Raw genomic sequence first — 25,491 nt, forward strand, 5'->3', positions numbered from 1 at the left:
AGATGCAAGTTGCCCGTTTAGGTGAAGAGGACAGGAGCTCTAGTGCCCCCTATTGGCAGTAGGTTTGCACTGATAGGAAGCAAAGCACCCGAAACACTTGTCAGTAAATGGAGCTTCCTATCCTGAGTCATGTGCCGCGGCTCATTAAAGGGTCGATATTCACTTTTAGCATTGCTACCTCTGATGGGTGGCACTAGTGCTCCTGTCCTCTTCCTCTGTGAAGTGAATATTTGCTTGATATTTGGATAATTACATTGATATCTCTGATATAAGGTTTCGGCTTAAGGTAAAGAATCTAAGAGGGTTGTACAAGATTTGAAAAATTCTGCTTTGTTTCTTCGAAAACCAGCGCCACACCTGTCTGTTGGCTGTGTGTAGTATTACAGTCCAGCTCTGCTCACTGCTATGACGCAGAGTTACAATGCCACACACAGGATAGGAGTGGCGCTGTTTTTGGAAGAAAGCAGTTATGTTTTTGTAATCCTGCACATTCCCTTCAATCACCATTTCCCAGATACGGGATTGGTTGCAGGTTTTTGTCCCTTCCGATGGTTCCTGTTATTACTGATGATTAGTAATCCAGGGCGAGTGATGGCATCACACGGTGACATCACGGTAACTGCCGAGGGGACACTCACTAGAGGGAAGCAGTTGGCAGTGAAGTGTGAGATAACTTTGTATTGGCCTCTTTCTATGTCCTTTATTATGTTCTGTTCGTTTCTCCTCACTCTGTAGGTATTAACCCTGTAATGTCAGGACGTCACTTACCCGTCCTTATAGATTCTTGTTCCCTTTAAAAAGTGAATCTTTATTTAATGAGCCGAGGTGTCGGTAACCGACTGATCCCCCTTTACTTCTTCACAAATATCCAAATAGGAATGAAATACAACGTCTGCTAACATTGGTTTTTTTTCTATCCTTTTATTATTGTAGTGAACCTGAGCATTTTAAGAGGAGAATAAAAAAGCATTAAAAAAGAGGAGAATAAGGTAAATGCTTACTTATCCTAAATCTGCAATTTGTCTGATAGACTGGGGCCTCTCGGAGTCACCTTCCATGTCATCCATAATCTCCTGCAATTCTGCTTCCCACAAGGAAACATTCAGGGTATGTTCCCACGGTCAGTAAACGCTGCGGGTTGAACGCTGCATACCTCCGCAGAGTCCAGCCCGCAGCGGCCAGATGTTACAGCATAGTGGATGGGATTTCAAGAAATCTCATCTCCACTATGCGTGCACGGACACCTCTGGCTTCCCTGCAGAGACGGACATACGGCGCGTCTTTCTAGACCGCAGCATGTCTATTTATCTTGCGGAAACACTCAGTCTCTGCAAGATAAATGCCATCCGTCCAATGTATAGGACACGGCGATTCCGCTCGGTTCAATGAACACATGCAGAATCCCCTGCGTTCAAAAGCCGGGCAGCGCTTTGGACGGAGCGAACATGTGATGAGTCCAAAGGGCTGCCAATTACTGACCGTGGGGACGTAGCCTGAAGCTCCATGTAAGGAGAATGGCAGGTGACTCTGTATTACTGCCGAGCAGTAGCCTAAGGCCACGGTCACATGTTCAGTATTTTACATCAGGATTTGTAAGACAAAATCAGGAATGAGTGAAAAATACAGAAGTGGTGACGTGGTTCTATTATAATATTCATCTGATTGTTCCATTCTGATGTAAAATACTGACCACATAATGAATGTGTGAACGTGGCCTCATGCCAATTCAGATGTGGCAGATTTGTAGTGTCCACATTTTTGGAAATTCAGTCATAGGGTAAAATTCATCTTAGCACTCATAACCATATGGGACAAAAGAAAGGTTCCGATATCTGGACCGAAAAAGCAGACGAGTGTCATGCGAGTACAATGCGATTTTCACATCTAGCATCCGATTTACATCCGATTGCAATGCGGTTTTAATATGCGCTTTTACATATAGGAGTTCTCTGTCATTTACACATCATTTTCAAAGGAAATATTCATCAAAAACACACACATATATATATAAACAACAGAATATAACTCCAAGAAAATCAAACCACATCTCAGTACCAATGCTTTCTGGCTGATGTTTTGGTCACTTTTGAATGTTGGTTGTGCTTTCACACTCGTGGTAGCATGAGACGGACTCTACAAAACACACAAGTGGCTCAGGTAGTGCAGCTCATCCAGGATGGCATATCAATGCGAGCTGTGGCAAGGTTTGCTGTCTGTCAGCGTAGTCCAGAGGCTGGAGGCGCTACCAGGAGACAGGCCAGTACACCAGGAGACGTGGAGGGGGCCGTAGGAGGGCAACAACCCAGCAGCAGGACCGCTACTTCAGACTTTGTGCAAGGAGGAATAGGAGGAGCACTGCCAGAACCCTGCAAAATGACCTCCAGCAGGCCACAAATGTGCATGTGTCTGCACAAAAGGTTACAAACCGACTCCATGAGGATGGTCTGAGTGCCCGACGTCCACAGATGGGTGTTGTGCTCACAGCCCAACACCGTGCAGGACACTTGGCATTTGCCACAGAATACTAGGATTGACAATTTCGCCACTGGCGCCCTGTGCTCTTCACAGATGAAAGCAGGTTCACACTGAGCACATGCGATGGACGTAACAGAGTCTGGAGATGCCGTGGAGAATGATCTGCTGCCTGCACCATCCTTCAGCATGACCGGTTTGGCAGTGGATCAGTAATGGTGTGGGGTGGCATTTCTTTGGAGGGCCGCACAGCCCTCCATGTGCTCACCAGAGGTAGCCTGACTGCCATTTGGTACCGAGATGAGATCCTCAGACCTCTTGTGAGACCATATGTGGTGCGGTTGGCCCTGGGCTCCTCCTAATGCAGGACAATGCCAGACCTCATGTGGCTGGAGTGTGTCAGCAGTTCCTGCAAGATGAAGGCATTGAAGCTATGGACTGGCCTGCCCGTTCCCCAGAGCTGAATCCGATTGAACACATCTGGGACATGATGTCTCATTCCATCCACCAACATCACGTTGCACCACAGACTGTCCAAGAGTTGACGTTCTATTTAATTAAAAAACTTTATTCTGGCTGTGTCTTTATTTAACATGTAACAACTATAGGATTAGTAATGGATATGTTTGGGGTGAAAATTGCAGAAAAAAGGATTTTTTTATAAGATGGGGGTCCGTCTTATTGTCCGAATTTAAGATCTCTTACCTGAGGGCAGGCAGTGGCAGAGCAGGGTCACAGGAGGCATGGTGGTGGCAGAGGTGAGGTGATGCTGAGGTGCGGTGGGCGGAACGGCGTGCACCTGAGCAGGGTCCCATCCTGCTTAGGTGGGCGACGCCATGGCCTGGTGTCCATGGGGAGGTTGCGGCAGTGCTGTGGCGGCGGCAGATGTGCGGTCACTTCCTCAGGTGGCGGCGGCCGCCAGGGTCCCTCCCACATTTGAGGTGAATCCGCGGCCCGGTATTAAAGGAGAGCAGCAGAGCTGGGTGAGTTACGGTTTTCCCGGTGGCGGCGGCCATCTTTCTGAGGCCACGCGTGCGCAGATTCAGTACTCTGCTTCCCAGGGCTTCAGAAAAATGGCCGCGGGAGTCCGCGCGTGCGCAGATGGAGATCGCGGTGGCCATTTTCCTGAAGCCGAAATCTCAATCTGTGAACTCGGCTTCAGGAAAATGGCCGCCACGATCTCCATCTGCGCACGCGCGGCCTCCCGCGGCCATTTTCCTGAAGCCCCAGGAAGCAGAAAACTCAATCTGCGCACGCGCGGCCTCACGAAGATGGCCGCCGCCACCGAGAAAACCGTAACTCACCCAGCTCTGCTGCTCTCCTTCAATACCGGGCCGCAGATTCGCCTCAAATGTGGACGGGACCCTGCTCACGCCATACCGCTCACCGTGCCACATCATCCCCACACCTCTGTCGCCGCCACAATGCCGGTAAGCCTGCGTTCCAACTATAAGACGCACCCCCCATTTTCCTCACAATTTTTTTGGGGAAAAAGTGCGTCTTATAGTAGGAAAAATACGGTACATACATGTCCCCTAATTTGCGCACACACACACAATACTAATTGGATTGGTCACTGACATCTACAGTATATATCTACCTATTCTGCATCTGTTTACTCTATGTAAACCATGTCTTCTATCCTGTCGGCTTCTGTAAAATCACTAGAATTAATTACCGGCTAGCCTTCTATCTATCTCTCTATGAAATATTATATATATCTAATATATAAAGCTGAACGTGTGTATGTATGTGTGTGTGTCTGAGATTGGCATCTGAACCGTCGCAGCTACAGCCACAAAATTTTGCGCAGTCACACGTCTGGACCCTGAGAGCGTCATAGGCTATGTTGTGAGGTGAAATTTTAACCCCGCGCTTTCCAATTCACCAAACAATTTTGCCCCTATCTACATAATGGGGAAAAAATGAAAGGAAAAGTGTTGGAGGCAAATTAACAGCTGCCAGATGTGAACAAGGGGGACTTAAAGAATGACAGCGATGGCGCCAAAGAGTATATACTGTACAGTTGCTAAGGTGGGGCCGCGACATGGGATAATCACCACACCACCACGGGGATATGAACACACACACAAAATGCGCCACACACTACCACGTGCTCGAACACATATACCACCCTCAGCGCACATTTCACCACACATACACCAACCTCGCCACATAAAAGTCGAAACACTAAAGTCGCCGCTCAAAACTCGCCACGCGCAAAACTCTCCACATGCAAAACTCGCCATATGCAAAACTCGCCACACGCAAAACTTGCACACGCGGAAAAATTGCCACATGCACAAAAGTTGCAACACATGCAAAAGTTGCCTCACACAAAACTTGCACATACTCAAAAGGCACCACACATAAAAATCGCCACGCGCAAAACTCGCCATGCGCAAAACTTGCTGCACACAACTTGCTACACTAACCTGTCACATGCAACTCGACACACAAAAAGTCGCTACACGCATGTCGCCACACAAAACTCATCTCACAAAAGTCGCTACATGCATGTCGCCACACGCAACTCAACACACACAACTTGACACATGAAACTCGCCCTAAAACACACAGAAGTCTGGTAGTATCCTTCAAAAATAAAAATCTGATTAATAAGCAGACAAACTACAAGAGCAACAAATGTACCATATAGGAATCCGGCAGCTGTCAGTCACATGACCTGTCTATTATGTGTATGTGTGAGCTAATATATACTGCCAGGGGGGAGGGCTTCCTGTTGGCTGGGGATTTATCAGGCTGCCAATAGCAACCAATCACAGCTCAGCTTCTATTTTGCTACAGTTAATTAATCTGAGCTCTGATTGGTTAATATAGGCAACAAAGACATTCTCAGTATAACAAAGCTAATATATGTTGTGAAATGCTTCTATTAGCTTAGTTTTTGCCTTTTAATGATTACATTTCTATCTATTTGTTTTGTGGTTTTTGTGTGCAGAATAAATTTTTGTTAACACATTCTATTTTGCTAACAGCAGTCATTAACCCGGGCGAAGCCGGGTAGTACAGCTAGTATATATATATATATATATATATATATATATATATATATATATATATATATACTGTCGCTATATAAATATATATATAAATAATATGTGTCACTGACATGTGTATATACGGTATATATGTATCCTATGTGTATATTTCCATTCTATTCTAACCTGTCAGTGTGATTTTACTGTATGCAGCACATGAGTTACCGGCTTTTCAAAGGACACTGGTGCGTAAAAAACGGACAGCACTCGCATGGTGGGAGTGCTGAGTGTTTTTTTCTCGCACCCCTTGCCTTGCATTGGCGAGTCTCGTCCAAGATACGCAGCAAATCACAGCATGCTACGATTTTTTTCTCAGTCCAATTTCAGCTGAGAAAAAAGTCGCAGATGAGATGTAACCCATTGAATAACATTGGTCAGAGTGCAATCCGATTTTTTATCGGATTGCACTCGTCCGTTTTTTTTGCAAATGAGTATGAGCCCTTAGGCCCCCTTCACACGTCCGTAGAAAACAGGTATTGGAAAAACGGTACCGGTGCCATCAGTGTGCTATCAGTGAGCCATCTGTACCATCAGTGTTCCATCAGTGTCTCATCAGTATCTCATCAGTATCTCATCAGTGTGCCATCAGTGTGCCATCAGTATCTCATCAGTGTGCCATCAGTATCTCATCAGTGTGCCATCAGTATCTCATCAGTGTGCCATCAGTGTGTCATCAGTATCTCATCAGTGTGCCATCAGTATCTCATCAGTGTGCCATCAGTATCTCATCAGTGTGCCATCAGTGTGCCATCAGTATCTCATCAGTGTGCCATCAGTATCTCATCAGTATCTCATCAGTATCTCATCAGTGTGCCATCAGTGTGCCATCAGTATCTCATCAGTGTGCCATCAGTATCTCATCAGTGTGCCATCAGTATCTGATCAGTGTGCCATCAGTGTGTCATCAGTATCTCATCAGTGAGCTGTACGTGTTTTACATGGACCCATAGACCTGTATTGGCTCTTGTCATCAGCGCTGACGGTAAAATACGGACATGTGAGCAGTCCCACATGTTATACTGGGTACGTGTGGATATCTTCTCCAGTACATGAGAAGATGGATGACACACGTACATGTGAAGGGGCCGTACACTACGCCAGTTTTCTTCATGCAAAAGTTGTAAATTTTAGTGACCGTTGATCTTCTGTTATCATCTGATACAATCATTGCTAATTGTCTTCCTTACTCTTCTATAGGATGATGTCAGATCAAGAAGAGGAGGAATTCCTGTAAGTATAACATGTAATTGGGATCATGGATTCTCCTAGACTCTCCCTGTAATAATCCACCGCAGAGATGTTCGCTATCAGTCTGCACTGGTTATATTAAAGGGAACCTGTCACCTGAATTTGGCGGGACCAGTTTTGGGTCATATGGGCGAGGTTTTTGGGTGTTTGATTCACCCTTTCCTTACCCGCTGGCTGCATGCTGGCCGCAATATTGGATTGAAGTTCATTCTCTGTCCTCCAGAGTACACGCCAGCCCAAGGTAATTTGCCTTGCGCAGGCGTGTACTCCGGAGGACAGGGAATGAACTTCAATCCAATATTGCAGCCAGCATGCAGCCAGCGGGTAAGGAAAGGGTGAATCAAACACCCGAAAACCCCGCCCATATGACCCAAAACTGGTCCCGCCAAATTCAGGTGACAGGTTCCCTTTAAGGCTCAATAGGATCATCTGTCTTCCTACTATTTTGGAGAATGTGTAAGAGTAATATTATTCATTCTTTTTTCTTGTCTTTTTCTTTAGTAAATGGATTGAGTCTGTGAAGGCATGGAAGCCAAAATACAAGTATGTATCTTACTACATCTCTCCACATCCATCTATTAGTTGTATGTGTAGAATAAGGGGAGGACTCCATAGTGATGGTATCATGACATTACTGCTCTCTATCACGGGCATTTACAATGTTTCCATATGAAGGATAAAATTGCTTTCAATAATAAAGAATTTAGGCCACGTTGAATTCTTCTTACTGCTCCTCATCCCTTTTCTTCATAGGATAACAATGAGGTTATGAGTAAATTATGGTCAGGCCGGAGTCACACTAGAGAGGACTACGGAGGAGTGCTAAGTGAGAAGAAATCGCATGGCACTCGGACCAGTGTTACTCTATGGGGCAGCTCCCATCATCCGTTGTTTCCTCAGCCGTATTTTAACTGGGAGGGAAATTGCAGCATGCTGAGATTTGCACCGTATATTGGCCGAGACTCGCCAGTGCAAGTCTATGGGGGCGAGAAAAACTCGCTCACCACACGGACCATCAGGGTGACTTGCGAGAAATACGGACCGGTGTCCTATAGAAAAGCCGTTAATTCAGTGCGGTGTACAGTAAAATCACACTGACCGGTTACAATAGAATAGATAGAATAGAAATCTACACATAGTATAGGTGTATATATATATTGCATGTCAGTGACACACATATATGTATCTTTATATGTCATACAGAGCTAGATAGCAGAATAGCCGATAATTCATTTGTCGGCTTCTAAAAAATTTGGTGCCAAAACAGAAACCAACACCACAAGATAAAAAAGGAAAGTGATTTTAAAAAAGCTGCAAATGATGAGCCAAGGTGTAAATGATTCTGTTAAAGGAAGGGATTTCCTCTTACTAAATTTATAGTTATCAAATGGAGGATCTCTCCTTACACCTCGATATCGATATCAACTATTATCGCCGAACTTGGCTATTAATAATTAATATACACTAAATATGCCTCAACGTTATCTTTCCTTTATGCTATACACTGACTGAGACAAAACAGTGTAACAATAAAGGATATTTATTACACACACACAAGTCTGCAGTCTAGAACATACATATATATTTATACCCAAGCTAGCGACTATAAATATATATATACACATATACGGATACTACAACTCTAATACAGTAATATCACTACAGTATACAGTGATATCCCAGCAATAACACAGTAATAACCCACAATATCCAGTAATATCACAACAATATCACACAATATAAAAACCCACAATTAACTGCCCGATTACCCAAATCACGCACACAATATCAGCCCTCCCATCTATAGCTTACTAACCCTAAGGCCTAAGAGGTTACAGGGCCTAGTAAGAAAAGGGGGTACAGAGTATACTTATCCACCATCCATGATCATTCCAGCATGCAGGCACAGCAAAAAAGAGAGAACCAGCTGGTCTTGTCCCTTATATGTGACCAGCTAAAAGCGGTGTGTCCAGCCTCAGGTGTGGGGGATGAGGTCACAAGTCTATTGTCCACTGGCAAAGGTACATCCCCTCAATCCTAAAGGAAACTTGTTTTTCCAGCTCATGGCAGCTTTGTTTTACAGCAGGCTGGAGGGGGAGCTTCATGTGGAACACATGGCAGGATTATATCACTAAACACATCTCTATGTAAAGATATACATTTTGGGGCACTTCCCCTTCTACAGATTCTCACCACAGCTGTATGTTCTTTTATAGGCACAAAAAATCGAAAAGATTTATAAGACCTTCCTGCGTCCCGGCTCTGGAGACTATTTTGTAAGTTGGTGTAATAAACGGTAATATTTATTAGAGGTTCCTCCATATAATCTATTGCCATAATCAATGTATCTATAAGGGGGAACGATGTAAAAAGCGTAGGAAATGCAGGAGGATTTCACATAGGGCGCAGTCAGACAGCCATATAACAGGGATGACAATTGCATCGCAATGCTCGGACTGGCCGGCGGCTATCCCAGCCCTAGTGTGACAGTTACATAGAAATACATGGTGTCATGCTCAGGTTCGGAGAGCTGCCGGCCAGTCTGAGCATTCCCATGCAACAGTCGTCCTTATTTTACGGCCGTCTGACTGCGCCCATACCCTCATTGTCACTGTGCCACCAGCAGCCGACACAGGGGCACTCATGTTTAAAAACTGTTCTAAGACAAAGTATCAGTGTGGCCCATCAGAGCCAATCAGATTCCAGGTTTTAGCATCAGTTTCCTTTAACCCCTTAAGCCCCAAGGGTGGTTAATGACCGGGTCAATTTTTACAATTTTGACCACTGTCCCTTTATGAGGTTATAACTCTGGAATGCTTCAACGGATCCCGGTGATTTTGACATTGTTTTCTCTTGACATATTGGGCTTCATGATAGTGGTAAAATTTCTTTGATATTACCGGCATTTATTTGTGAAAAAAAGCGGAAATTTGGTGAAAATTTTGAAAATTTTGCAATTTTCCAACTTTTAATTTTTATGCCCTTAAATCACAGAGATATGTCACACAAAATACTTAATATGTAACATTTCCCACATGTCTACTTTACATCAGCACAATTTTGGAACCAAATTTATTTTCTGTTAGGGAGTTATAAGGGTTAAAAATTGACCAGCAATTTCTCATTTTTTTTAGGGACCACATTACATTTGAAGTCATTTTGAGCAGTCTATATGATAGAAAATAACCAAGTGTGACACCATTCTAAAAACTGCACCCCTCAAGGTGCTCAAAACCACATTCAAGAAGTTTATTAACCCTTCAGGTGTTTCACAGGAATTTTTGGAATGTTTAAAAAAAGAATGAACATTTAACTTTTTTTCACCAAAAATTTACTTCAGCTCCAATTTGTTTTATTTTACCAAGGGTAACAGGAGAAAATGGACTCCAAAACATGTTTTACAATTTGTCCTGAGAACGCCGATACCCCATATGTGGGGGTAAACCACTATTTGGGTGCATGGCAGAGCTCAGAAGGGAAGGAGCGCTATTTGACTTTTCAATGCAAAATTGACAGGAATTGAGATGGGACGCCATGCTGCGTTTGGAGAGCCACTGATGTGCCTAAACAATGAAACCCCCCACAAGTGACACCATTTTGGAAAGTAGACCCCCTAAGGAACTTATGTAGATGTGTGGTGAGCACTTTGACCCACCAAGTGCTTCACAGAAGTTTATAATGTAGAGCCGTAAGAATAAAAAATAATATTTTTTCACAAAAATGAAGTTTTCGTGCCCAATTTTTTATTTTCCCCAGGGTACCAGAAGAAATTGTACCCCAAAAGTTGTTGTGCAATTTGTCCTGAGTATGCTGATACTCCATATGTGGGGGTAAACCACTGTTTGGGCGCATGGAAGAGCTCGAAAGGGAAGGAACGCCGTTTGACTTTTCAATGCAAAATTGACTGGAATTGAGATGGGACACCATGCTGCGTTTGGAGAGCCCCTGATGTGCCTAAACATTGAAACCTCCCACAAATGACACTATTTTGGAAAGTAGACACCCTAAGGAACTTATCTAGATGTGTTGTGAGAGCTTTGAACCTCCAAGTGTTTCACTACAGTTTATAACGCAGAGCTGTGAAAATAAAAATTCTTTTTTTTGCCACAAAATTTTTTTTTTAGCCCCCAGTTTTGTATTTTCCCAAGGGTAACAGGAGAAATTGGACCCTAAAAGTTGTTGTCCAATTTGTCCTGAGTACGCGAATACCCTATATGTGTGTGTGGGGGGGGGGGGGACCATCGTTTGGGCGCATAGCAGAGCTCGGAAGGGAAAGGGCGCCATATGGAATGCAGACTTAGATGGATTGGTCTGCAGGCGTCACGTTACATTTGCAGAGCCCCTGATGTACCTAAACAGTAGAAACCCCCCACAAGTGACCCCATATTGGAAACTAGACCCCCCAAGGAACTTATCTAGATGTGTTGTGAGAACTTTGAACCCCCAAGTGTTTCACTGCAGTTTATAACGCAGAGTCGTGAAAATAAAAAATCATATTTTTTTCAACAAAAATTATTTTTTAGCCCCCAGTTTTGTATTTTCCCAAGGGTAACAGGACAAATTGGACAACAACGTTTGGGGTCCAATTTCTCCTGAGTATGCCGATACCCCATATGTGGGGGGAACCACCGTTTAGGCGCATGACAGAGCTCGAAAGGGAATGAGCGCCATTTGGAATGCAGACTTAGATGGATTGGTCTGCAGGCGTCACGTTGCATTTGCAGAGTCCCTGATGTACCCAAACAGTAGAAACCCCCCACAATTGACCCCATATTGGAAACTAGACCACCCAAGGAACTTATCTAGATGTGTTGTGAGAACTTTCACTACAGTTTATAACGCAGAGCCGTGAAAATAGAAAAACATTTTTTCCCTCAAAAATGTTTTTTTAGCCCCGCAAATTTTTATTTTCCCAAGGGTAACAAGAGAAATTGGACCCCAAAAGTTGTTGTCCAATTTGTCCTGAGTACGCTGATAACCATATGTTGTGGTAAATCCCTGTTTGGGCGCACGGGAGAGCTCGGAAGGGAAGGAGCACTGTTTTACTTTTTCAACGCAGAATTGGCTGGAATTGAGATTGGACGCCATGTCGCGTTTGGAGAGCCCTGATGTGCCTAAACAGTGGAAACCCCCAATTGTAACTGAAACCCTAACCCAAACACACCCCTAACCCTAATCCCAACCACAACCCTAACCCCAACACACCCTTAATCCCAAACACTAACTACACCCCTAACTCCAACACACCCCTAACCCTAACTTTAGCCCCAGCCCTAACCCTAACTTTAGCCCCGACCCTAACTGTAGCCCTAACCCTATCCCCAACCCTATCCCCAACCCTAACCCTAATGGGATAATGGAAATACATTTTTTTTATTTTATTATTTTTCCCTAACTAAGGGGGTGATGAAGGGGGGTTTGATTTACTTTTATAGCCTTTTTTTAGTGGATTTTTATGATTGGCAGCTGTCACACACAAAAAGACGCTTTTAATTGCAAAAAAATAGTTTGTGTGTCTCCGCATTTTGAGAGCTATAATTTTTCCATATTTTGGTCCACAGAGTCATGTGAGATCTTGTTTTTTGCGGGACGAGTTGACGTTTTTATTGGTAAAATTTTTGGGCATGTGACATTTTTTGATCGCTTTTTAGTCCGATTTTTGTGAGGCAGAATGACCAAAAACCAGCTATTCATGAATTTCTTTTGTGGGGGGCGTTTATACCGTTCCATGTTTGGTAAAATTGATAAAGCAGTTTTATTCTTCGGGTCGGTGCGATTACAGCGATACCTCATTTATATATTTTTTTTAATGTATTGGCGCTTTTATACGATAAACTATTTTATAGAAAAAATAATTATTTTTGCATCGCTTTATTCTGAGGACTATAGCTTTTTTACTTTTTCGCTGATGATGCTGTATGGCGGCTCATTTTTTTGCAAGACAAGATGACGTTTTCAGCGGTACCATGTTTATTTATATCCGTCCTTTTGATCGCGTGTTATTCCACTTTTTGTTCTGTGGTATGATAATAAAGCAGTGTTTTGTGCCTTTTTTTTTTTTTTTTTTTTACGGTGTTCACTGAAGGGGTTAACTAGTGGGACAGTTTTATAGGTTGGGTCGTTACGGACGCGGTGATACTAAATATGTGTACTTTTATTGTTTGATTTTTTTTATTTAGATAAAGAAATGTATTTATGGGAACAATATATAGATGTTTTCTTTATTTAGGAATTTATTTTATTATTTTTTACACACATGTGAACATTTTTTTTTTTTTTACATTATCACATTGTCCCAGGGGGAGGACATCACTATATAGTGACAGATCGCTGATCTGACACTTTGCAGAGCAATGTGTGCTCTGAGCAGGCGCTTGTAAGCCACCTCCCTGCAGGACCCGGTAGTAGCCCCGTGGCCATTTTGGATCCGGGGCCTGCAGGGAGGAGACGCTCGGTACAAGGTGAGTACATCGCCTTGTACCGATCGTCTCAGGGAAGCCCGTAGGGAGCCCCCTCCCTGCACGATGCTTCCCTATGCCCCCGCAATGCTGCGATCATGTTTGATCGCAGTGTGCCCCGGGGGTTAATGTGCCAGGAGCGGTCCGTGACCGCTCCTGGCACATAGTACCGGATGTCAGCTGCGATAGTCAGCTGACACCCGGCCGCGCTCCCCCCGTGAGCGCGGCCGATCGCATATGACGTACTATCCCGTCACTGGAAATTAAGTCCCAGGTCACCTTGATGGGTTAGTAGGTCATATGGGATTAAGGGGTTAAAATAAGAGCAATGATCTGATTGGTTGCTGTGAGAGGCCCTGACACTTTTTCTTAGAGCTATTTTCATGGATCTTACCTGGGAGGTTCATGAAACCATTTATGTCCTCCATACACAGTCCACCATAAATTTCAGCCTTCATTCTGCCACTGGTTGGCAACTGGAGGATAACATCGACCATGGAATAAAAACTGTAAATTTTTGAGAAAAATATATTGTATAAAATAAGTGATTGTAACACTGGTAGTTTATGAGAGTTGCTAAACAGAGTCTGTTATATATCCAATAGTGAGGAAGAGGAGGAAGAGGAGGAAGTGGAGGAAGTGGAGGAAGCAGAGAGCAGTGAGGACAAGGAATCGTAAGTAGAGAGATAGTGAGGTTAAAACTTTCTCGCCAACACTCCCAGAACATCCCCGAGTCTCCCGGAAAAAGATACTCAAGGATCCATCTATAGCAGCTGTATACAGGCAGAGGACTTTATCCGTAGGCTTCCTAAGCATCATTTCTTCTAACCAGAGCTGTATGGTTTTATTTCAGGCGCTTTGGATGCCGTATTGAGGCCATGTGCACACGTTCAGTATTTTTCGCTATAAAAACGTGATAAAAACGCAAAAAAAACGCTTACATATGCCTCCCATTATTTAAAGTGTATTCCGCATTTCTTCTGCGAAAAAATTGCATCGTGGAAAAAAAAGCAACATGTTCATTAAATTTGCGGAATTGCGGGGATTCCGCACACCTAGGAGTGCATTGATCTGCATACTTTCCGCATGTGGCTGTGCCCACGATGCGGGAAGTAAGCAGATCATGTGCGGTTGGTACCCAGGGTGGAGGAGAGGAGACTCTCCTCCACGGATTGGGCACCATATAATTGGTAAAAAAAAAAAAAAAAGAATTAAAATAAAAAATCGTGATATACTCACCCCCGGAGTCTTCCCGCCTCTTATCGGTGCATGTGGCCGCTTCCGTTCCTATAGATGGTGTGTGTGTGAAGGACCTTCCGTGACGTTGCGGTCACATGACCGCGATGACGTCGCGGTCACATGACCGCGACGTCACGGAAGGTCCTGCACACACACACCATCTATAGGAACGGAAGCCGCTGACGAGATCGGCTGTCTGCAGGTGAGTATAACTATTTTTTTTTATTATTTTTAAACATCTTTTACTGTTGATGCTGCATAGGCAGCATCTATAGTAAAAAGTTGGTCACACTTGTCAAACACTGTTTGACAAGTGTGACCAACCTATCAATCAGTTTTCCAAGCGATGCTACAGATCGCTTGGAAAACTTTAGCATTCTGCAAGCTAATTACGCTTGCAAAATGCTTAAATAAACGTGAAAAAAACGGGAAAAAACGCAAAAAAAAAAATGCGGATTTCTTGCAGAAAATTTCCGGTTTTCTTCAGGAAATTTCTGCAAGAAATCCTGACGTGTGCACATACCCCAAGAACACATGGTCCAGTGATAGCAACACCACAGAAGAAATGCTAGCGCAGGCTTCCAGTGTCTGATGTTTCAGATGCTGCACATCTCGTATCTTCACAGCATAGACAATTGCCTTCAGATGACTCAAAGATAAAAGTCTAAGGAGGTCAGATCGGGAGACCTTGGTGGCCATTCAACTGGCCCACTACAACCAATCCACTTTCCAGAAAACTATTCATGTAGGAATGTTCGGACCTGACGCCCATAATTGATAGTATGGTGTGATATATGGGGTCCAAAGATAGTGGGGCCATTCTTCATCAATGGAAACCTCAACGCCACTGGATATCTGAAATTGCTACATGATGATGTGTTGCTCTCTTTATGCAGTGAAGATGGCAGATTCCGTGAGTTTTTCCAGCAAGATGGTGACCACCACATTATGGGTGTCAGGTCCGAGCATTCCTACAAGGAATCTGACCCCCTTAGACTAGCATTTCTTCTGCGGTGTTGCTCTCAGTGTGTCAAGAGTGGGAGAAGAGGGCTGCATTGACAATCCAACACAATGGGTAGCACTTTGAACACATTTTATAAGTGGTCATAAACTTGTAAATATCTCATGAAAGAATAAAGTTACGTTAAAGCCAAGCACACCATTGTTTTTCTTGTGAAATTCTCAATAAGGTTGATGTGTCACATGACCCTCTTCCCATTAAAAAAATAAAGTTGGATCCAAAATGGCTGAATTCAAAATGGCCGCCATGGTCAAAACCCATCTTGAAAAGTTTCCCCCTCCCATATAGAAAAATATTTAGAATTGAGAGTCCTCAGTGGTTGATACCTTTTAATGGCTGACTGAAAAGATGGTAACAAATTGCAAGCTTTCGAGACTACACAGGTCTCTTCATCAGGCATAGACTAAAACAAATTCTGAAGAATCACATATTTATGCACAACAATACTACAACAAACTAAGGGACCTTCTGATTCATAACAAGGAAAAGAAACTGCACAGATTGCGCCTCAATTCAGGACTCTATGCAAACAGATACAAAACAAAGCCAAAACCTGACAACTTGGACAACCACTCCATTCCAGACACAAAAGCCTCTAACTGTGTCATTAATCTCTCAGGTTATAAACCCGACAAAGTGGAGCTGGCCGTGCTTTCCAGAGGATTCTCATTTTGTCCTACTAAGGCCCTGGATAAAACTGAACTCTGCAGTGATATGGAACATTTTTTCAGGAGACCGCGCCTGAGGGAATATTTCAATGATACAGAAGATTCAGAACCCACCTGGACTGAAGGAAAAGGGATCCTAACAACAAAGAAGAAGTCAGACTGGACACCTCCACCGGGACGCAACCCTCATTTGGATAAATATATAGACTACTTCAGACATGTGATAAAATCCATCATCATAGATACTAACAGGAGACAAGCATCCAACATCAGTGCCCAGGAGAGAAAGGCCATACAGTCTCTGAAAACCAGCAAAGAAATCATCAGGGCCGGACTGGCCATTTGGCAAATGCCAGAAGGGCCTGTCTGGTTGTGGGCTGCCTTGTGTGCTACGTTGTTAACAGAATCAATGTTCTCAAGACACCCATACTGTTAACAGTTGTGACGGAGCACAAAGCCGATCACTCTGTCACATACCTCAGCATGCCGTGGGTATCATTACAAATATTAGTCTTGTAGTAAAGCTTCCTTTCCCTCATCCAGGGTAATATTAGTTATATATCCCATCTGGTTATTGGGGACGGTGACACCATGGGCCTGTGTGATTTCAAATGCCAGGGCTGAATTTCGTCCCCAGTCTGTACCTGGAAATCATCATCAAACCTGCTGACAAGGGAGGTGCAATAGTCCTGATGAACACATCAGACTATATGAAGGAAGCAAACAGACGACTTATGGACACACGCTACTACAAAACATTGGAGTCGGATCCTACACAGGACTATTACAAGGAACTAAACAAGTTAGTATCTTGTCTGCCCGACGAATCCATAAGATCCGATGACTTGATACCAGAAAGCCCAAGAACAGGGACATTCTACATGCTCCCAAAATCCACAAATCTGGAAACCCAGGAAGACCAATTATTTCATGCGTGGGCACCTTACTGAGCAGGTATCTGGATGGGTAGAGGGTGTTCTTAAACCCCTGGTAAAGGACACACCCAGCTACATTCAGGACACAACTGACCTACTGAATAAACTATCAGCAATAGGTCCTCTACCAGAAGGAACCATCCTGGCCACCATGGATGTGCAATCTTTATACTCCAATATCCCACATCAGGATGGACTAAATGCCTGCAAACTCTTCCTGGAAAACACAGGGACTGATGCAAATTCTGTGGTGAAACTTATAAAATTCATCCTCACCTACAATTACTTTGAATTTGACAAGAAGATCTACAGTATCTACAGGAGACTGATACAGCAATGGGAAGTAAAATGGCCCCACAGTATGCAAATCTTTTCATGGCCAACTTGAAAGTGACTTTTTGTCCTCATGTCCCATAAGGCCTCTGGCCTACTACCGCTACATTGATGACATTTTAATCATCTGGACGGAGTCTGAGCCACAGCTAAAGACATTCCATGAACAGTTTAATCAATTTCATCCCACCATCAACTTGACACTCAACTACTCCTGCACTGAGATTAACTTTTTGGACACTATTATTAACCCCTTCAAGTCGCGGCCCTTTTTCGTTTTTGCATTTTCGTTTTTCACTCCCCTCCTTCCCAGAGCCATAACTTTTTAATTTTTCCGTAAATATGGCCATGTGAGGGCTTATTTTTTGCGGGACGAGTTGTACTTTTGAACGACACCATTGGTTTTACCATGTTTTTTACTAGAAAACGGGAAAAAAAATCCAAGTGCGGTGAAATTGCAAAAAAACTGCAATCCCACACTTGTTTTTTGTTTGGCTTTTTTGCTAGGTTCACTAAATGCTAAAACTGACCTGCCGTTATGATTCTCCAGGTCATTACGAGTTCATAGACACCTAACATGTCTAGGTTATTTTTTATCCAAGTGGTGAAAAAAAATTCAAAACTTTGCTTAAAAAAAAAAAAAAAAAAAAAAAAAAAAAGGGCCATTTTCCGATACCCGTAGCGTCTCCATTTTTCGTGATCTGGGGTCGGGTGAGGGCTTATTTTTTGCGTGCCGAGCTGGCGTTTTTAATAATATCACTTTTGTGCAGATACGTTCTTTTGATTGCCCGTTATTGCATTTTAATGCAATGTCGCGGCGACCAAAAAAACGTAATTCTGGCGTTTTGAATTTTTTTCTCGCTACGCTGTTTAGCGATCAGGTTAATGCTTTTTTTTTATTGATAGATCGGGCGAATCTGAACGCGGCGATACCAAATACGTGTAGGTTTGATATTTTTTTTATTGTTTTATTTAGGATGGGGCGAAAGGGGGGTGATTTAAACTTATGTTTTATACATTTTTTTCATATTTTTAAAAACATTTTTTTTTTACCTGTGCCATGCTTCAATAGCCTCCTTGGGAGGCTAGAAGCTGGCACAACTCGATTGGCTCAGCTACATGGCAGCGATCATCAGATCGCTCCTATGTAGCTGAAATGCAGGTGTGCTGTGAGCGCCGACCACAGGGGCATCAGTAACCATAGAGGTCTCAAGGACCTCTATGGTTACCATCCTGACACATGATCATGTGACGGAGTCGGCGATGACGTCATTTCCGGCCGCCCGGCCGGATGCGGTAGTTAAATGCCGCTGTCTGCGTTTGACAGCGGCATTTACCAGGTTAATAGCGGCGGGTGAATAGCGATTTCACCTGCCGCTATTGCACGCACATGTCAGCTGTACAAAACAGCTGACATGTCGCGACTTTGATGTGCGCTCAGCGCCGGAGCCCACATCAAAGGGGGAGACACGGCATGCGCAGTACATGTACGGCGCATGTCGCGAAAGGGTTAAGCTGCAGAACAATGAAATAGAGACATCCCTGTATCAGAAGCCAATCGACCGTCCAACATACCTTAAATGGGACAGTTTCCATCCAAAACACATAAAAAACTCCAAAAGCAAGAAACACACAAATCCGCACTGCCAACTGAATGTAATCCGTTAATTTTGTTAACCACTTCACACTGTGATGGTTACAGAAGCTCCATTTACCTATATCAAACTGGGGGTGCGTTTTCCAAAAAACGCACGAAACAGCCGTTGTCCGGAGCTGCTTCTATCCCTCCCTGCAATCTGTTTTTTAAGTATGTCCGAATAAAGTGAACAAATCTTGAACAGGGGTAAGTGCGTTCCTTTTTTCTTTCATTTTGGACATAAAAAACTCCATTGTCTACAGCCAAGCCATCAGATACAATCATATACCGTATTTTTCGGACTATAAGACGCACCGGACCATAAGGCGCACCCCAAATTTGGGGTGAAAATTGCAGAAAAAAAGATTTTTTATAAGATGGGGGTCCGTCTTATTGTCCGAATTTCCAGTATCTTACCTGAGGGCTGGCGGTGGCAGAGCAGGGTCACAGGAGGCATGGTGTCAGCAGAGGTGGGGTGATGCGGTACGGCGTGCACCTGAGCAGGGTCCCTTCCTGCTTAGGTGGGCGACGCCACGGCCTGGTGTCCATGGGAGGGCTGCAGCAGTGGTTACCGGCAGAGGTGCTGGGATGAGGAGGTGCTGGGATGAGGAGGTCCTGGGATGAGGAGGTCCTGGGATGAGGAGGTCCTGGGATGAGGAGGCGCAGTGAGAGGTATGGCATCAGAGGGGTCCCTTTCCCTGGTGAGGTGATGCAGCAGCCCGGTAAGCAGCAGAGCCGGGTGAATACTGTTGTTAGCTCCTCTTCTCGCAAGCATGCTGCACCATGTGACCTTACTTGTCACGTGATGTTCTGACGTCAGAAGGGGAAAGTGCAGGGCCATATTGGAATCCGGGATGGCGCAGTCGTTTCTGCCCCGTATAGAGCACTTGTCCTCCCAGGTGATCCGTGTGCTGGGATGTAACCCGGGGCCCATGACCTTACAGGGCACTAACACATACCTGTTGGGCACCGGCCGGAGGAGGATTCTCATAGACACAGGAGAGCCATCAGTACCAGAATATATCAACACTCTGAAGCAAGTCCTGCAGGACTCCAGCACTGCCATCCAAGAAATCATCGTCACTCACTGGCACCTCGACCACTCCGGGGGCATAACGGACATATGCAGAGATATCATGTTGTTAGCGGTGGTGGCGGCCATCTTCCCGAGGCCGCGGGTGCACAGATGAAGCGCTCTGCTTCCCGGGGCTTCAGGAAAATGGCCGCGGGAGGCCGCGCGTGCGCAGATGGAGATCGCGGCGGCCATTTTCCTGAAGCCCCGGAAAGCAGAGCGCTCCATCTGCGCACGCGCGGCCTCCGGAAGATGGCCGCCACCACCGCTAACAACAGGATTCACCCGGCTCTGCTGCTTACCGGGCTGCTGCATCACCTCACCGGGCAAAGGGACCCCGCTCACTGCGCCTCCTCATCCCCGCACGTCTGCCGGCGCACCTCTGCCACCGCACCTCTGCCACCATACCTCTGCCGCCACGGTAAGCCTGCATTGCGACTATTAGACGCACCCCCCATTTTCCCCCCTTTTTGGGGGGGGAAAAAGTGCGTCTTGTAGTCCGAAAAATACGGTATGTTCCAACCCAATGGACAGGGATGAACACCTTGGTCGCCTCAGAAAGACCTTTTTGAATCAGGGCTATCATCCAAGAACAATTGAAAACCACATTACAAGAGCCACCAGAATATCAAGGAATCACCTGCTACATTACAAAGCTAAAGAAGAAAATAACCGGGTGCCTCTAGTAGTTACCTACAATCCAAATCTGGAGGTGCTAAGGGGAGCTGCCCGGAAATTACAACCTTTACTACAAAAAGATGCCGCTTACAATCCATGTTTCCAGACCCCCCACTACTGTGTTTTAGGCAGCCCCCAAATCTAAGAAGCATCATTGTCAGAAGCTCCCTGTCCTCTCCAACAGCTGCAGGAACCTTTCCCTGCAACCAGAAAACACGTAAAACCTGTCCATTTATAATGACCAGGGACAAGATAAAGATCACAACTCACATCAGGACTACAAGATCCCAGGTACATTCAGCTGCATCACATCTAATGGGGTGTACCTAATTATATGTACTAAATGTCCAACTGGGGGTCTGTATGTGGGGGAGACAGGGCAAAAGCTTAGAACAAGAATGAATTCTCACCGCCACACAATAAGAGAAAAAAGAATGGATCTACCTGTGGCAATACATTTCTGTCTCCCAAATCATAACATTATGGACATGAGATTACTGGTGTTAAAAGGTAACTTCAAATCGCAGAAAGACAGGAGAGTCTGGGAATATAAACTGATGACGACCTTTGACTGTAGTGGTGGAATGAATGTGTCGCATGGATTTATGTCTTTTTACATCAGCTAAGGAATTTGCCCCTCAGACTATGAGGGGTCATCACAACAGAACCAGACCCCAATCAGAGGACAATAAAACATTCTTATCTAAGAACTGGTCCAATATTTATGGACATAACTGTTTATCACCCATGGTAATTCTGCTTCATGTCACCTTATCCATGGTTTTGTTTTTTTGTTTTTGTTTTGTTTTTCTGTGCTATGTTGTGTATAAATATGTGATTCTTCAGAATTTGTTTTAGTCTTTGCCTGATGAACAGACCTGTGTAGTCTCGAAAGCTTGCAATTTGTTACCATCTTTTCAGTTAGCCATTAAAAGGTATCAACCACTGAGGACTCTCAATTCTAAATATTTTTCTATCTACTAGCACGGTACCAAGATATATATCTCCTCTTCCATATACTAATGTGCCACAAACAGGAAGCTGATATCACCAACCATTCCCATTTTATTTAGGTGTATCCATATAGATGGCCCACCCTATATATATATACATGGCTGTAATTCTTCCTCTAATGGGGTGAATGAATCTCAGTTGTGGAGAAATGAGATAATGAACGTAAGGTCACAAAAGGAGCAATACATGGAATATGGGCACAGAAATCAGTGACCCCTATGTGCCATTTGCCCCTTTGGTCCTTCAGGCTGACCTGTTCCAGTTTATTGCTCATGTAGCACCCAAAGGGCACAGAAGGGCATTAATAAAGAATGATAAATGGTAAGTGGACACTAAGAGGCACTGATTTTTGTGTCAGTTTGCCATTTATTGCCCCTTTAATGACGCCATTTATTTCTATTCAGTGCCTGAATGTCCCCATTTAATCACCTGAAGCTCACGATGACTGACTTGGGCTTTGTACTTGTGCAGCCTCTTTGGCCAGAGAAGTAGAAGGCCCCTGTAGTGCTCTGTCGTACACCCGCTCTCCTAGTGCCTGCGGCGTGATGTCATCAATGCGCTAGGATGTATCACTATTAACTACATAACACACAGCGTTCTTAGGCTTAAAAGCGCCCCCTACTGGAGCTGTGCAGTACTGTGCGCTGTCCTGTAAAATTCTGAATTTGTCAGAAATATCTTACACCTAGTCATGAATGACGTATTTATCCGCACTATGGTGGGCTCACACAATGTGATCACAGGGTATGTTTCTGTCCTAAATGCAAGTATTCCTCTGGATTTGGAGCAGCACAGCAGTAAATGCACCATTGTTGCATTGTATGAACCCACTGTAACACTCCCTATAAAGGAGCGATTACAATAATGTTCATTTATGAGATTTATTACTGCATGTAATCAATGTTATGTGCTCAGCAGTGAGGAAGAGGAGCAAGAGGTGGGCAGGGATTGCTCCAAATAAGAGAGGAAGACTATAGCAAAGACACCATCAGACTGTACAGCTCTGGGAAAAATTAGGAGACCACCACATCAAATCCCTGTCATGGCCGCCCAATCTCCAGACCTGAACCCCACTGAAAACCTCTGGAATGTAATCAGGAGGATGATGGATAGTCACAAGCCACCAAACAAAGAACTGCTGACATTATTGTACCAGGAGTGGCATAAGGTCACCCAGAAGCAGCGTGACAGACTGGTGGAAAGCTGCCAAGACGCATGAAAGCTGTGATTAAAATGCATGGTTATTCCACAAAATATTGATGTCTGAACTCTTCCTGAGTTAAAACATTAGTATTGTTGTTCGTAAATGATTATGAACTCGTTTTCTTTGCATTATTTGAGGTCTGAAAGCGCTGTTTTTTGTTTTTTTTTAGTTTTGACCATTTCTCCTTTTCAAAAAAAAAAAATACAAAATTAATTGCTTGAAAATTTGGAGACATGTTGTCAGACGTTTATAGAATAAAACAACAATTTACATTTTACTGAAACTTATATCTATAAAGAGAAAAATCAGACAAACTGAACATTTTGCAGTGGTCTGTTCATTTTTGCCAGAGCTGTAAGTACAGAGATATGGAGTATAGAGATATCACAGGTTGTATATGATTGTAGATATTTATTAATATCTGATGAATGACTTGTTATCACTGAGTATAGACTGAGGAGGATAGAAAACATTGCTGTACACACTGATTTAGGGGTCTCCTACTCCAGGATTATAGGGGGCACAATTTTCTGAGCTCTTGGTCTTGTCTGAGCAGTGCTGCCGCTCCAATGTGGCCATGGCGCACTGAAAACAGTTTTGCCAATGGCCGGTATGACTGGCAAAGATGAAGGTAGAGGCGCTGGTGGGTGGCGCAGAGGAGGGAGACATACAGTGTAATTGTATTTGACCTGTGAGAAAAAAAAACTAATGTCTACTAGAGCCGACCCGCTGATACCACTACTGATCCCGCATCTCCAGTCCGGCACGCTCTCGGGTTACTACAAGGCCATTTACAACACTCACTCCCCAGCTATGACGCCCTTCCTGAGCTGCCTTCACCTGAGCCGGAGGTTCCCTCCTCTTCTCCCTACATCTTCGCACCTCCTCCGTGTGCCCTCCCAAACATCTAAGGGCGCACAGCGCCTACTACCCTCCGTCTCCTCCACTAGCTGGGCATAGGTCTGCTACTAAGCCAGTGCACTCGTGCCATGATTTATATTATTGCTTTATTTGGTCATATATTCTCCATTTTGTTTTTTGCACATTGTTATCCTTTTGCTACATATATTGAGATCTTGCCCTTTTTGTTCACATTCTACCATCTTGACTCTGAGAATATTATTCTTTCAGTGCAGTTAATGAGCTTCTTATTTTCTCTACTTTCCTAGATTTCCTCATAGACTGATCAGAATGATAATGTGAACTGTCTGTGTCTCAATTTGTTTGTTTGTTTGGATTTTTCTTCAGATGCAAACGTAAATGGTGGCAAAGGTGGCAAAAATGCTTTGACAGAAAAAACAGCAAAGTCAGGAACATGTAGGTATTTTAACACTTTCCACAAATGGACATGCCCTTATTTCCTAAATGCTGTTTTCTAGATGCAAAATTATACAATGACTCGTCCTGGTAGTTACACAGGTGCCATGTTTCACACCTGTGCTGTCAACAATGTGTCACGGATCCCAACAACATGTCAGGGATCCTGGGTAGGATACCTTTATTGTCCCCACTACTCACACCAATTTGTCACAAACCGCGGTGGTTTGGTTGCCCCTGGTTCCTTTTGAAGGGGATTTATCTATATCCCAGTTCCAGTTTGGAACTTGTAGCTCTCTGGCGTCCCCCTTACCCTCAGGTCAGATTAGGTCCTGCACCTAGGGTAATTAGTCACCAGAAAGGCTGCCTGCTATGCACTGGCTATTGGGCATCCTGCAGCGAGGGCATTATAACTACTCCCACACAGGCGGGAACAATAATTATCAATGCCGCCGTCGCTACAAAGATTCCCAATCGCACAGAACAAAGTATGCTGCCACCAGCTTCGATTCCACAAGGGTTAACTGGTCCGGAGCCAACCCAAATCAGTAGCGTAATTTACTTCAGAGGAAGCGACAGTTCGTTTATAGAGCAGAGAGAGACAAGCTAGTAAATTATATATTTGACTCCATAAAAAGGTAGGCAGTGTTTGCAAAGTATAAAAGATATTATAAAGAAGACAAAATCATGTGTACATTACAAATAAAATAGGGTTAACACTGAAAAGAGAACATTTAAATAGCATTCAGAACATTTCAGCTTGAGACTGGCCGTGTACTATGGAGGAGAAAGGGCTTACATATATCCAGATGCATGAACACAGCTTTACCGAGCTGTTGTTAGCTCGCTTCCTGGACCAACTCTTCCCCCAATTCAGCAGGGGTAAAGATATGCCCTCTTGTCGTGACATCACTGAGTGGGATAAGTAATGACATGCACTCATTTTCCACCTATTTACATTTTTTGAGCCCCCAGACAAAGACATTCCTTGGGCAAGGGGAGGGGCAACGAGGGGCTTTACAGGATTAGTTGTCTGCAGTTTAAAAGCCATACACTGCTCACACATTGGTATCAAGTTGCACAGTATCTGCCATAGGGCTTTGTTTGTTGTATGACCGAATGCAGAAGGGGAGA

The 25,491-nt window shown here is 44.1% G+C and overlaps 1 protein-coding gene across 1 annotated transcript in view; it reads left to right on the forward strand.

The window, feature by feature from the left end:
- The first annotated feature begins 646 nt into the window (after nt 1-646).
- LOC143783369 (uncharacterized) overlaps nt 647-25,491 on the forward strand; it is a 29,620-nt gene continuing 4,775 nt past the window's right edge. The window contains exons 1-6 of the mRNA XM_077271787.1: nt 647-989; nt 6,732-6,764; nt 7,284-7,325; nt 8,999-9,058; nt 13,846-13,914; nt 24,289-24,357. Coding sequence (XP_077127902.1) covers nt 6,733-6,764; nt 7,284-7,325; nt 8,999-9,058; nt 13,846-13,914; nt 24,289-24,357 — 272 coding nt within the window. The 5' untranslated portion in view covers nt 647-989; nt 6,732. The remainder of the gene's footprint in view (nt 990-6,731; nt 6,765-7,283; nt 7,326-8,998; nt 9,059-13,845; nt 13,915-24,288; nt 24,358-25,491) is intronic.

Source organism: Ranitomeya variabilis, chromosome 6 (assembly GCF_051348905.1).
Source record: "Ranitomeya variabilis isolate aRanVar5 chromosome 6, aRanVar5.hap1, whole genome shotgun sequence".
Taxonomy (NCBI): Eukaryota; Metazoa; Chordata; class Amphibia; order Anura; family Dendrobatidae; genus Ranitomeya; species Ranitomeya variabilis.